Here is a 15,270-nt window from a genome sequence, read left to right on the forward strand (position 1 = left end):
GGGCAAATCACAGCTCTTCTCTGTCTTGATTTCGTTCTGCTGATCTTCCTACCTTTGATTGCTCATTTATATTACCTACAGGTACAGGCATACAGTTTACCTTTTCTTCATCTCATCAATATAATACTTTTACATAGCAAAAAACAGCCCTAATTTTGAGCAAAGCCTCAAGTAATATAAATCAGCCCAATAATAAAAAGCTTAATTTAACAAATATTCAGCAATTTTAATGAACTGCAAATTGGAATTTCTGTAGATATTGCAGAAATATCCAATAAATATAGCTGAAGAGGACAAACAACATAAGCATGATCTTTTCCAACATAAATGATTCTATGATTCTGTGATACACTGAAGTGCAGAACCTACAGGTGATTTCTGAATCTGCCAGTTGTGCATTCTCTGATTATGGATGCCCTGTTTCTCTTGGAATACATAACAACACATAAGGGAGTTACCGATGCAGCATTTCCAGTCATTGCAACAAATTTTACGTGGGCGTCTCTATGATGGTTACCCTGGATACATCTGTAGGAGTGATCTGAGCTGTGGATGGCATTCCAAGCATTTCAATATACATGGAAGAGAAGCAGCAGTTCAGAAGATACAGGCCAAGATGGTGGTGTATTAAAATATATATATAAAAAAATCTGTCTTAAAACCAAAAAAGCCTCCACTATATAAAAATATCTTCTAGAAAGGAAGAGAAACTGGTGGGCTACAGAAATTATGAATTAAACAACTACAGATTTTCTTTAGAGGTTTCCCAGGCTGGCAACCATTCTAGAGGGGATTCTTGAATCTAATGTTTCAGACACAAAAAAAAGGCAATGATGTACATTATTAGTATCTGACATGCTGATCGAGCTGATGTGGAGTGTTGCTGTGTATGTACAGAACACAGACAAGACAGCTCATGACTAACTTGATGCAACTTGTGTAGCTGGTTCACGAGGTGACAGCAAAATGAAGATTTTTTTGTTTTCTTTGTACATGTATGAAAGCAGTATCTATTTTCTGGTGAATTGGAAATAAGGTGAGTGAATGTTTGAGATAAGCAAAACAGGTGAGATTTTTTGAGTTTTAATTTTGCTGGACCATAACCCCTTGAGTTTAAAGTATTCATTGTATCTATCGTCTGCTAGCATAAATTCATTAAAGAGAGTTTGTCTCTTTAAAGCAAGTTATTAAATAAAGATATTAGTGAAAAAAAAAGCAGGTGTTCTGTTAGTAAATGCCTATCACTATTACTCCTGCACACTGTAAACATGATATAAAAACCACTGCCCACTTCTCTCTAGACTGTGCCCACACTCTGCAAAATTACCTCAAAGCTGTGTAAATAGTCTAATTACAACAGAAAATACATAAATTCCATTAATATAACTGATGGACAAGAGTATTTGCGTGATTAAAAATGCAGGTTACCACTGAAATCTTATATGATCATGTCTCCCAAGATCTTAATGTTCCTAGATACTTCTCAGATTTCACACTAACACAGAGAACTAAAAAAAAACAACCACCAGTCTCCTTAGTCTTACCTTGACCAGCTCCATCACCAGATAGAGTTCTGTTGGGGTGTCCATTTCCTCTATAAGCATAATGATATTTGGGTGCTTCACTTGGCGCAGAATAGACACTTCATTTTCAATCAGATGTTCCTGTCCATAAAAGAGGATGGAAGTTTATCTGAATAGACATGAAATTGCCAATACACTTTTCCTTTAGTCAGCTGACCACTGATCACTTGATCAGTGAGTACCCTTTTTGCTGTTTAATTTATATAGTAAAAGGTTATTGTCAGATACTAGATTTTAACTTGTATTTTAGCCCAACTGTACTACATCATTGACCACACTTAATTTAAAATACCATATTTCACACACATAACCAATGGGATATCTCTGAAAAAAGACCCCCAAACATGACAGCCATTCAGGAAGTGCAGATTATATTCTCATGTGAGTATTATGAGGTGAAATTAAGTTCAGAGCCCCCTGCACCTGAGCTGGATCATTGTAACCTGCCACCCCCCATCAATAGTTAACATGTTCTTGATCCTCTCCAGCCTTTACTTCTCATTTAGTGTAGGTTACTCAAGGACGGATTACCTAGGATTTATTTTCAAGGCCTTTTTTTAAAAATAAGGTTGTGGATTATACACAGGAAAAACGTTATAACTGCTTTGGTTATGGATTTCAGTTCATTTTATATGTGTGTTCAGATTTACAATCCACAAAACATGTAATAGCTAAATCGTTGTGGCTCCAACAGCTTAACAGCACACAGATTGAGTTTAATTTCCCCTTCCCTACTTCTGAGGAAGTAATGGGCTTCAAGAACAAATTAGTTTCAGAATGTTTCATTTTCTAGAACATCTCAGCACTTGGTTAACACTGGAGAGCGAAGAAAATTACACGTTCCTTTCATGTGAAGAATGACTTGCATTTTCCTTTATAATACTGGAATACAGATGTTGTTTAGGTTCACTGTAACAATGCCTGCATTAAACACTAGTTTCCTTACACTTTGGCAGATAATAAATCATCTCACAGGACTTAGAACTTGTTCAGGTTTAGTGCGCTGATTAGTAGCATGCACTTCATGCATTTGTGAGCAGAGCACTAGAAGTAGATGTGATCCACTGTGCATAGGCAGTGACTGAAGATCTAATGCTACTTCACCTTCTATTTCCAGGGCTATTTATGGATGCACTGTGGTTTTGCCAAAGCTTTATGTGGCTATGTGAGTCAGAAACCATATGCCATATGTGCATCTCATTTCGTGAGAGTTTGGTGCGGCATATATGGGTTAGACAGTCACACCTTTGAAATTCAGTTTGAAAGAGCATCAATTGTCATTCTGAACAAACATATGTCTCCTCCAAGCAAAGTGCTCTGGAGAAAAAACAAACAAACATGAAGCAATTTTGTTAAACACAATGCTGAATCTCATCAACAGGCAAAAGTGGACAGCCACAGCATACTAAGCCTTATGGATGGAAGCCTGTAAATTCAAAACTGCCATTAAGAGTCCAAGCAAAAAATCTAGATTCTTATTATAGCTTTTTCTAACTAAAGAACAGGTAACATATTAAATTTATTACATCCATTAATTACAACTAAGGCACAATAGCTTTACCTGTGCATGCTTTGTTTCGCTTGACTAAATTGTTAATTGCTTTAAATAAAGTTCAGGCATAAAGTAATGTTTATTTAAAATAAACAACAATAATTTTTTAAAGGCCGCAAAATGTTGTTGAGCTACTGTTTTAATACCTGTCCTCAAAATGCTGACTCGTATGTAGTTAGTTATTTTCAACCACCCCACTGTTTTTGCTATATTTTGTCATGTGAAAAAATAATTCTCAAACCGTAACATTCTCCTGAATGGAGTAATGTAGACTGCAGTCTACATTAATATGATTTACTTACAAAGAAATGAATGTATAATTAACATTTAAGCCACTTGTGGAAAAATGCATTAGTCAATTGGATTCAAGACAAACTGCTAGAGCAGTGAGCAACAGAGAAGTCATGCATATTTCGGCCAGATGGGTGTTTTTAAGGCAGGGCTTATTTTGGCATTTGAAACTGAATGAGGAAGGACTAAGCTGTAGCAAAATTTAATTATTTTTTTTGTTGGAATTCTTCCTGGACAGTTCTGCCACCGTATAAACATCTTCCTAACAACAGTCCTCTGCTTGTACATACACATACATTTGTATGTAGCGGTACCGACACGGGTTCTTGCAAAACAGGTAAGTATGCATCCATGGGGTTGATTTTTATTTTACTTGTTTGTTTTAAAGCAGTGAGAATTATAAATAGAAAATATGTCTAAACTCTGCTGTATAAAATGTATTGTCTATCTCTGGACCATTCCAATTTATGATACCTAAGCAGCTGACTCAGCAGCTGTACACATCACCCAAAAGTTTTCTTTTGCAGTGGAACACACTGGCTCGCCCTTCCCACAGCCAAAGAAATGGCAACATTTTAATCTCAAAAAGGTAATTCCAGCACTTTTTCTTGTAGTTACACATTTTTAAGATCCCTCTCTAAATTTTCCCTTAAATAAACCAAGAGAGTATGAGATAAAGTGATGGGGAGGTGGGAACACTCATCTCCTAGCACCTAATACACAATTTAAAACCTGCATAGATAAAATATTTCTCTTTGAGGACCTGTACTTAAAGCAAGTCATTGCAACAGGTAACGCATTACTGTACAGTGATATACAGCTCGTTACCATACAAAGAATGTCATACGGACTTGCTGCGCCTTCCAACAAGGTCACATTCAGCATTTGGAGCTCTAAATTACACTTCAGAGCAGTTACTCTCTCTAATTGACAAAAAGGCTAGGCTACCTTGGAATTAAAACCCTGACTTAGTTGCAAAGTTTCCTCCAGAATCATTTCAGTGTGATTGTTCACCTTAAAAAAATAAAGTGTTTGCATCAAAAAAGTCCATCTTTTCAGCCACCCTTGAGAAAATTGCATATTTTTCCTACTCCCAAAGAAACTTTAGTCCAGAATTTAATTGCTAATTAATACTGTGCCCTCAGTGTCCTTTTAACTAAGACTAAACTATGATACATTTGATTCACAGGTTCCTCAAGAGGACTTTGTTTTTAAGATATTGCAAAGCAGTGAAAATAGAAGTAACTTAGTTGTTGTTATCTATTCCGACACTTAGTCTACGTTCTTGGCTGTAGGCTGAGGGTTTTTCTTCCTTTTTTAAAAATCTCTGTACTTGTGAGCAAGGTGAAGAGAGGTCTGTGACGCTCTCAGATATTAAAGGTTGGACTAGATGATCCCTGAGGTCCCTTCCAACCTGTGATTCTGTGATTTGCTTCAATTGTGTAACACGCTGTTCCGCTGGAAAGAGTTTTGGACTTTTTTTTTTTTAGCTTGGAATAAAAAGAAAATCTAAGGCACTCTTTCGTTAAAAGATCTCCGTTATACAGGATGGTGAAACTACATAAACAGAAGGAAATGGCTGCAAGAAATTTCTTTCCAAATTCATGTTCTGCATATAAAAGGAGCATGTACGAGGCAGAGGGCGACAGGAATTATATAAATACACATAGAGCTGCCAACATCCTCTCTCATGTTTTACAGACCAAAATCTTTCTAATATATGTGGCAATTTCTCTTCTGATTTCATTTTGGACACTTTTTAGCATTTTCTTTGTTAGTCCAATAAAACAGATGAGAATTTGTTTGATTTCTACTCTATTATCTAGTAGACTAACACTCACTACTTTTATTACAGGCTTCTTGGATACATTATCATCCCCTTAAACAGATACTCTGAAAACAGTCAGAAAACCCAAACACACCCACCATTTATGACTAATGAGCAGCTGCTAGTGCTGTTTCTGCTATTTTTCTTATACATGCAAATTGTTGTACGCTACCTTTCCACAGCATTTAGCCTTGTCTATGATCTTCAGCGCAAACTCCTTTCCTGTGGATCTGGCAAGAAAAATGTGAGACCCATTCATTAGAAACTGGACAACAAATTGTGGCATTATCTGTAAGAATATACATCATTGTAACAGAGTGCCTTGACCCACGGAGGCTCCTGACAGAAAATTCACAGAATGGACTTGATTTTGTTTTTTGTTTTCTCAGCAGCATTTGTGCCTGCTGTTTCCCTGACTACCACAACCTAGCTCACTTGGTGTATTAATCCCAGGCTCCAGCTGCAATTCATTCTTCTGCGACCTGGCACAACTCCCTGTCACTTCTTTAATGCAACATGCAAAATTTGCGTTGAGCCTTCCACTTGGCTTTGTTCAACTGGTAGGCTTTAAAGATAAAATCATACACATTTATGATGTGTAAGTGATCAGAAGAAAGACTGATACCCTACTGGAAAAATTCAATAGGATTCAGAAGAGCTAAAAGCCATAGTTCATTACACGCCAGTCTAAAATCCCACAGAATTTATTAGGCACTAATTTTGACCTTTTGTATTTAATTCTTTATTTTTTAAGTATTCTGTGGAATTGTATAGCAGTCATCTAAAGTCCCATGACATTTAAGAGGGCGGTTATATACAAAGTAAAAAGGATTACTGTTCTCAGTAAATCTCTCACAGAAAGGAGCTCTTGATTGCCTTCAATTTGTTTAAGCAATAATAATCTCCATTTCTTCAGAAGGGGAGAAAATGAGAGAAAAAAAGGAACACAAATTATTTTTCTTTAAACAAAGACAACATCACTACTTATATTAACAATGAATTAAAAAATCACAGAAAATCCCATAAGACCCTGTTGCTACTGTTCTGTGGTGTGTCAGTACCTACAGACTCCAGTGTGCATCAGAACAAGTACACCAGTGTAGTAGTTTTTTACTACACCAGTGTAGTAAAAAACACTGGTGGCAGTTATAAAAACAAGAGTCAGGCATGCTTTTAAGCTTCCAAGCTAATTTTCACTATACTTTTGGCTTTAGATACAACTAGTCAAAATTAGTATCTTACAAAAAAGCAACTGAATTACTGTCTCACATTCAATTTATCCATTATTGAAAAAATTGCAGCAGAGTATCTCTTCTCTGAAAGTGCAGCTGTATCTGCGATGTTGTCATAGTTACAACCTGATTTGGTCTTTAGATAGAAGTGTTACTGAAATGGTATTTGTGAAATGCCATCCTCTTATATTATAGACCTGATGTAAAATCTACTATGAATACAGTGTGTAATGCAGAATCACAATTTATGCGCTATACTAAATTACGGGCATTATCTGAAAGCCTGCAAACAACTGATCAGCAAAAACCACTTAGTAAACCTTCAGCACTTATGCTGCATAGAAAGCAGAGTTAAAATTCACAAAGCCAATTCATCAACCAACTTCAAATCCCTCTTGTAGATGTCCTTTACTATCGCACCTAAGAAAAAACCCTGGATATCATCCACATAATTTGTGTGCTAATACCACTGCCTATCATATACCAGTATTGTCTGACAGGTTTCTGGTATTCTTCTGTCTAGCTGTCAGTGTCCATCTGTTGACTCATGTCTTTGTATTCAGACATATAGGCACCCTTTACAAAAGAGACTGTCTTATTCTTTTTGTAGAACAGCTGGTATAATAGGATCCTGGCTCCACAATTAAGGCTTCTAAGCACAACACTATTAGAAATGAAGTATAATAATTAATAGGAATTAGAAGACAAGCATTTACATTGGCATTTCCTCTCTCACTGTTATTATTAGCAACTATTGTGATATATTTATTTTATTTAAAATTCACTTAATAATGCTTCACTACATATAAAGATTGGATCACATACAAAACTAGATTTCTAAGTTTAATTTTGCCTTTTTTTTTTCCTAAATAATTGGAAGGTTGTGTTCTAGTCCAGTCCCCTCATTCCAAAAATCACAGATAACGTTTTGAAACTCAAGACACTTAGCAGCCCTTGTCCCATTTTCAGTGGAACTTAAGTGATTTCCAACATGCGCCATCGATATTCCTGAAAATAATAAATTACGTTATCTTATGCTTTTAACCTGTTATCTTTCATTAATGTTATTCACTCTATAGATAACAAGGGATGTGTTGCCAGTTTCAGGGTGCACAGGAAAACACTGTGAAGCACCATTCATTTGGTGCCTGCGCCAAGACTTTGGGTTTTTAAACCATGGAGAAGTTTTCAAGAGAGAACTGCTGGGGCCTGACGGGATCCGCCTGTCCCAATGGGGAAAGTGCATCATTGGGTGTAAGCTGGCAGGGCTGATCAAGAGCGTTAAACCAGAATTGGTGGGGGAAGGGGATACCAACAGGATAGCGGTAGGTAAGCCAAGGGTTAGCATAGCATTGCCTGAGGGTGGCAATGCTAGAGGGAACATTTAGACTGCTCCTGGGAGCACAGAGGGCTCAGGAGCACATCTGAAATGCTTGTACACCAACGCATGCAGTATGAGAAACAAACAGGATAAGCTGGAAGCATTGGTCAGCTCTCAGAGCTACAATATCATTGGTATTAGTAAGACTTGGTGGACTGAATCAAATAGTTGGAGTGCTGGGATGGAGGGCTACAGGCTGCTCAGGAGGGATAGGCAGAGCAGGTGAGGTAGAGGTGTCACACTGTACGTAAGGGAGAGGTTTGATTGTACAGCCCTTACAGTTAATGACAATGTGGTCAAAAGCCTCTGTGTGAGGATTCGGGGGATGGAAAACAAAGGAGATGTTATAGTGGGTGTCTACTACTGATCACCCAGCCAGAATGTAAGCACTGATGAGTGCTTACTGTAAGCAATTAGGAGAAATTTATGCATCTGTAGCCCTTGTCCTTATGGGAGATTTCAACTTCCCAGACATCAACTGGGAATATCATACTGCTGTGACAAGCAGATCTTGGCAATTCTTGAAGTTTGTAGGACGTAACTTCACAGGTACTCAGTGAGCCAAGTAGGAAATGTGCCCTCCTAGACTTGCTGTTTGTGAATAGAGAAGGACTTGTGGAGGATGTTATGGTAGGTGTGTGTCTTGGCCACAGCAGTCATGAAATGGTTGAGTTTAAAATTTGGTGTAATGAGAAAAAGGGACAGTAGAGTTGCTACCCTGGATTTCAAGAAAGCAAACTTTAAGCTATTCAGGGAGCTATTTAACAAGGTACCCTGGGAATCTGCTTTTGAGGGCTTAGGAGTCCACAATTGCCGGTCAGCCTTTAACAGCCACCTTTTAGAAGCACAGAAGCAGGCAATCCCACTGTGTCATAAGTTAAGGAAGCGGGGCAGAAGGCCAGCTTGGCTGAACAGGGAACTCCTCGTGGAGGTCAAGAGTCAAAAAGAAATTGTATGATCTCTGGAAGCGAGGTCAGGCTTCGCAGGAAGATTACAGAGCCATGGTTTGTATATGCAGGGAGAAGACACGAAAGGGCAAAGCTCAGTTAGAGCTGAACTGGCCAGTTTTGTTTCAGATAACAAGAAGGGCTTTTTTAAGTATGCAACAGCAAGAAGAGGAAAACATTGGACCAATACTTGATGAAGACTGTCATCTGACTAATAGGGATGAAGAAAAAGCAGAGGCATTCAATGTGTTTTTTGCATCAGCCTTTAATAATACTGATAGGCCTTGGGCTACCCGGCCCCCTGAGCTGTAGGACTATGAGTGTGGGAACAGTGACTTTCCATTTGTGGACACTGAAATTGTAAGGGACCGGCTGTATCAGCTGAATGTTCACAAGTCCATAGGGCCTGGTGAAATTCATCCCAGAGTACTGAAGGAGCTAGCAGATGTTACTGCAGGACCCTCTTGATCATCTACCAAAAGTCTTGGGAGTCAGGGACTGGAAGCTAGCCAATGTTATTCCAGTTTACAAAAAGGGTGTGAGAGAAGACAGGACCTGCTAGTCTAACCTCAGTTCCTGGAAAAATTATGGAGAAGATTATGCTGAGTGCTACTGAAAGGCATTTAAAGAATAATGCAATCATCAGGCACAGTCAACATGGGTTCACGAAGGGAAAGTCCTGTTTAACTAATTTGATATACTTCTACGATAACATCACCCACTTAGTGGATGAAGGGGAGGCGGTGGATATAGTTTTTCTGGATTTTAGTATGGTTTTTGATACTGTCCCTCACAGCACCCTTCTGGACATGTTGTCCAGCTGTGGGATAAGCAGCTTCACAGTGCACTTGGTGAAGAACTGGCTGAAGGGCAGGACTCAGAGGGTTGTAGTGAATGGAGCTACATCTGGCTGGTGACCGGTTCCCCAGGGTTCAATTCTAAGGCCAGTCCTGTTCACTGTATTTATCAACAATCTGGATGCAGGAGTTGAATGCACCGTTATCAAGTTTGCTGATGATACTAAACTGGGAGGTGCTGTTGACTCTCTTGAGGGACAGAAGGCCTTGCAGAGAGACCTAAGTAGATTGGAGCACTGGGCTATGATTAATGGGATGAAATTTAGCATGTTGAAATGCTGGATTCTGCACCTAGGATGGAATAATGCCAGGCACAAGTATAAACTGGGAGAGGAATGGCTGGAGAGCAGCCCTGCAGAAAGGAATCTGGGGGTGCTTGTCAACAGCAGGCTCAGTATGAGTCAGCAGTGTGCCCTGGCAGCCAAGAGGGCAAACCACATCCTGAGGTGCATCAACCGCATCCTGAGGTGCATCAAACACAGTATAATCAGCCAGTCAAAAGAGGGGATTATCCTGCTGTTCAGCCTTGGTGCAGCCTCACCTCAAGTACTGTGTGCAGTTCTGGGCCCCACAAATAAAGAAGGATGTTAAAGTACTTGAAAGCATACAAAGGACAGCAACAAAGCTGGAGGAAGGGCTGGAAGGCATATCCTATGAGGAGCAGTTAAGAACTTTGGGTTTGTCTAGTTTGGAGAAAAGAAGGCTGAGGGGTGACCTCATCGCTCTCTACAGCTTCCTGAGGAGGGGAATCGGAGAAGGAGGTGCTGAGCTCTCTCCCTGGTATCCAGTGATAGGATGTGTGGGATTGGTTCAAAGCTGCATCAGGGGAGGTTTAAACTGGAAATTAGGAAGCATTTCTTTACTGAGAGGGTGATCAAACACTGGAACAGCCTTCCTAGAGAGGTGGTCGACACCCTAAGCCTGTCAGTGTTTAAGAGGCATTCAGACAATGCCCTTAATAATAAATATGCTTTAACTTTTGGTCAGCCCTGAAGTGGGCAGGCAGTGGGACTGGATGATCATTTTAAGTCCCTTTCAACTGAAATATTCCATTCTCTTCTATTCGGTTTCACTCAAACCTCTTATGTGTAGCTTCTTGCAAAATGAAATGGAAAGAAATCCAGTTGCAACTCAGCTGTCTATATTGCCTTCTCACTGTTTTAAAGAGCTGCAGTGTTTAAAGCAGTAGGGACATGATTACACACTGATGTGGTAATGCTTGTCAGGAACCAGAGTTTGTTTGCAGAAGCTGTTCAAAAAGAAAAAAATACCAAGACCTTGGAGTCTAGATGTTAACACTGTCAAGAAACATTCTCTTAAGCCTGCACATGCTACAGGAACTGTTTTGGAGCAGTAATTGTAGCATATTCAGATCATATTTAGCCATTTTTTTCTTTATCAGCACTGTACTCGGCTAGTATCTCTAGGAGCTGCCACCTCAGTCTTTATTCCTTACTCTGTAAACCTTGCATGCTTGTACATCACTTTCTCAAAAACGTATTAAAAATAACAACTGTCATTTTCCGCTATAAACCAGATGGGTGTATTAGACATTATGTTACATACCACCTACCAATATTATTGGTAGAAATAATCTAGATACAGTATGAAGAAACAATTCTCTTGAGAAAAAGCAGTAGTGGTTGTGGAAAGTTATGGATTATAAGATCCATTCACCTATGTTTCAGTAGAGGAGGCCCCAGGTTCAGCCTCGGTACCCAACCCTTTTGGCCCATTTGGATGTCTCAGCAAAAGTATCTATCTATGCATTTATGACCTGCTGAGAATGAAATGCCATGTTTCCATTCATAATTATCTTTCTTTTCATTTAAATAAAACCAGCAGATGAGGATCAAATAATAAACACCGTTTCTGTAACTTTTATGGTTTTTGCAGACATTTGCTGAATTTGCCAGGTATTTGTGTACGAGTTGCAGATTCCTCATATTTAAGGAGCTGATACAACTCTCAGATTGATGAAGCCAGCAGAAGGTGGTTCTAAAAAAAATACACTGAGAAAGCAGCAGTCAAGTCATCTGTTATGTTTGCACTAGCAGCAAAGTGTGACACAAAGCTTGCAGGGAGAGCAGTAACACAGCACAGGTCTGTAAAGGTATCCTGTCTACCCCACTGGAAATCAGGCACAAGAATATTTCAGTCTGGAATATTGAAGGGTTGATTTGAAAAGTCTCTGGCTACTCGCTGCACTACCTCACAGAAGAAGCAAGCACCAAGGAGTCAGTAGCACAGGCTAATAGCCACCAACTACGTGCCTTTGAGAATACTTTGCCCACAGTATGCTGAAAGCTGCGAAAAATCATTTAAGCAGCAAGCAGTAGAGATACTATAGCAGCAGAATTGCTGAGGCAGAAGGGGGGGCGTCTCAAAGACTGTTTAGATGCCACATAAAATTTCCTGCCATCCACAACAGTCTGGTGTGTGAGGGGATTTCTTGAAGGTCTGTGGGGTTTCCTTAAGAGCCTCCATTAGAAGGTGATACCTCCTTTAGTTTACGGGATAAAAAGCCATGTTCCTCTGCTGCTCTCATATCCCTTTGCTGGAATAATACAAAGGAAGCTCTGTGTGTTTTGCTATGCCTAGTTCTCCTGAAGCATAGGCATATCTTTGCAACTGCTCTTCGCTTTCATCTCATCACATTTTCTATGGATTTATGCTAACGCGCAGTGCTTTATCCAGTAAAATAAACAGCAGTACTGAACAGTTTCCTTGCTCACCGTTCTATGCACTCCTTTACAACAGCAAAATTGCCATCACCAATCACCTTCCCCACTTTATACTTCTCAAGAATGGTAGATGACCCTGAGCACTTGTTTCCATTCACACCTGCAAAAAAGCAAGGTCAATAATGCAAACTGAAGAGAAGTGTCAGCAGCGTGTAATAAATCCCAAACGGGTTCCATAGATACAGAAGAGTCATAAATGCAAAACAAAACTTAAAATTAAGCTGTTTTCTTCACAGCTTATTCCCTTGTTTTACCTCAAACATAAGAAAGAACAAGATAAGACTAATCAGAGTTGTTTGACCTTTTAACACACAAACCAAATATTACTATGTTTTTGTGTGGACATATTCTAAAATTAATGAATGCAGTTAGAATTCCTTAGTCTAAATATTTTCTGAACTCAAAATCCTTTTTTTACAATATCTTTTTGCATATTCAAAGCAAAAATGCAAATAAGATTCATCTATCTACAATTCATCTACAATGCATGTAAAAGAACAGAAGTTTTATCTGCTTAATTCCTTCAAATTCCCTTACCTCCTGCTGAAACAGCCAAAATGCAAATAAGTTTGATGGCTGCTTATTTCAGTATTTTTAAATTAAAAAATTGACTCTAAAAAAATAACATTGCTTTAAAGATATAAGGAATGAAAGGTTAAGTTTAGCTAAGGTCAGCTGATGGGCTAGCATTTCTACCTGAAGCACAATGTGCTGTTTTGAGGAGGGCACCACTTTCAATCCAGCCACAAACACATTTCTGGTGATACTCTGCAGGTCATATTCAAAATCACTTTAATTCCTAATAGTGATTATTGAAGAGCAGGGTCCACTAATATGCTACCACTTGACAAAAAAAAGACCAAAATTTATCTCCTAGCTTTACTGCCTTGACGTAGAAAAATGCAATACCAATTTTCCCAATATAAGGTTGTTGACAAGGTATCAAACATCTCAGAACAAAAAATGATTTGGAGTCATCAGAAACCATCTAAAAGTACTAAACCAACTGTCACCTACAACAAAATTTTTGCAAGGATTGTGAGCAATTATTGGTGTCCTACCTTCGGGACTCTGGCAATGGACTGATTCAGGTACACCATTCACATTGGAAGAAGAACCACCATGTGGATGGATCTGTGGAAGTACATAAGAACTTATTATTATGGTAAAGTAATCACAAGAAGGAGCCAGACAAAAAACTAGCAAAGTTTAAAAAAAAAAAAAAAACCAAAACGTAAAACACACCTATACAGAGTCAGTTTACTTTTCTACTCCCATTTTATTTTTATTCTTACTTTCTCACAGTTCATCATCATTATAATATATCACTGTCACTTGCACCAATTTAAGATTCAGCCAAATAGTTGAACAGATTTCAATAAACAGCAAAGAAAATTCCGTCAAGCTGCACCAAGTTTCACCTAAACACTATCGAGCCAGTGTTTGTGGAGACACGTTCCCTCCTCATTCTATACAACAAGATCGCTACAATACACTGCATACATTTTCACATTAGCCAGAGACAGCCATCTCCGGACAACTATTCAGTGGGCAGTGCAGCAAGCACATGCTCTCATGGTGTAGTCTAACACATCTCTTCATAGCTGCCACTGTCTGAGCTTTCCCTAACTGAACTCTGTCAATATATGCTCTCTTTAGATTAAGCACTGAAGCATGCTAGGAAGGTAATGTACAAATGCTTGCTTTCATGGCCCTACTAGTTTTTATTTAAATAAGAGAATTTTGGCATAGGTGGTCAGGTACAGCTATGGTAGTCAGATTTGTTTGGTAATCTAGTGGTCTATATTTTAGATTATTATGGATGTGAGGATTTATGAAGTCTACAAACATTTCAAGTTAGACACCATGCATCCAGACATAGATCCAGTCTTAGTAACTGTGACACTGTGTAAGAAACAAGTATCTAAGTGCTTTTGAAGGATGAAAGCTTAAGAAAACTACTTTTTCTGCACTAACAACTTAACTGGTACTTGATCTGAATCTTCGCAATTCTACTTAAAGTCATCCTGTCATACTGCACAGGGACATACACAACAATTAATTTTTATTTTAAAAAGGGGTGGAGGCATAGGAATTAATGCAATAAATAGTAAAATATACTGGATGTGTTCTATGCACCACTGTTTTATAAGCTCTCCCATTCCAGATAAGAATGGGGATGCTCTATGACATTAAAATGCATTTTAGATCATTCCCCCTTCTCTAGGTAACATTTCTTGCTGTTCTGTGAAGTTCCATATCTTGTTTTCTTCATGGGCTATTATAGTAGTTCTCACCACTCACCACATAAAGGATTAAAATGCTTCTCTGACTTAAGCTCAGTGTCTGTTGAAATGGCTTTGCATGACACCAGAAATGCAAATGCAGCATTTTTCGTTTTAGCTGACATTGTCTGGCTACACTGCTGAATATTTTAAATCATTAGCACTATTGTCAATGAAAGAACTGAACTGACAGATAGGGATATTGTCTAAAGGCTCATGAAATGCTAATGAATGCTTAAGTTTCTAGTGGCAGCTAAGCTGCCAAATCAGCTAAAGGTACCGTAACTAGAAGCTGTACAACTTAATTTTGCAAAGCCTCTAAAACAATAACGTTTACTAGCATTTGGCATAGAAGTAGCAAACAGCAACCAGTCAGCTACTAACCTGCTCTTTGCTAATAACTTGAAACCAGGCTATGTTAATGCCACTGTCTTTCTGACTTATCTATTTATTTAACAAGGATCAGGAACAAGGACATTTGGGTTAAATGACATTTGTGCAGAATCATGAGTCAGCCTCTTAACCAGTCAGTCACATTTTCTTCAAGGATAAAGAAGAGAGAACAGAACA

General features: G+C 38.7%; 1 protein-coding gene across 6 annotated transcripts in view; it reads right to left on the bottom strand.

Annotated features, from left to right (window-relative positions):
• Nucleotides 1-15,270, bottom strand: part of DCLK2 (doublecortin like kinase 2) — a 92,670-nt gene that overhangs the window by 14,480 nt on the left and 62,920 nt on the right. For all 6 annotated transcript variants that reach the window (XM_075090416.1, XM_075090415.1, XM_075090419.1 and 3 more), the window contains 4 exons: nt 13,477-13,549; nt 12,407-12,515; nt 5,427-5,484; nt 1,545-1,664 (listed from right to left, as the gene is read on the bottom strand). In XM_075090416.1, coding sequence (XP_074946517.1) covers nt 1,545-1,664; nt 5,427-5,484; nt 12,407-12,515; nt 13,477-13,549 — 360 coding nt within the window. The remainder of the gene's footprint in view (nt 1-1,544; nt 1,665-5,426; nt 5,485-12,406; nt 12,516-13,476; nt 13,550-15,270) is intronic.

The sequence above is a fragment of the Phalacrocorax aristotelis genome, chromosome 4 (assembly GCF_949628215.1).
Source record: "Phalacrocorax aristotelis chromosome 4, bGulAri2.1, whole genome shotgun sequence".
NCBI lineage: Eukaryota > Metazoa > Chordata > Aves > Suliformes > Phalacrocoracidae > Phalacrocorax > Phalacrocorax aristotelis.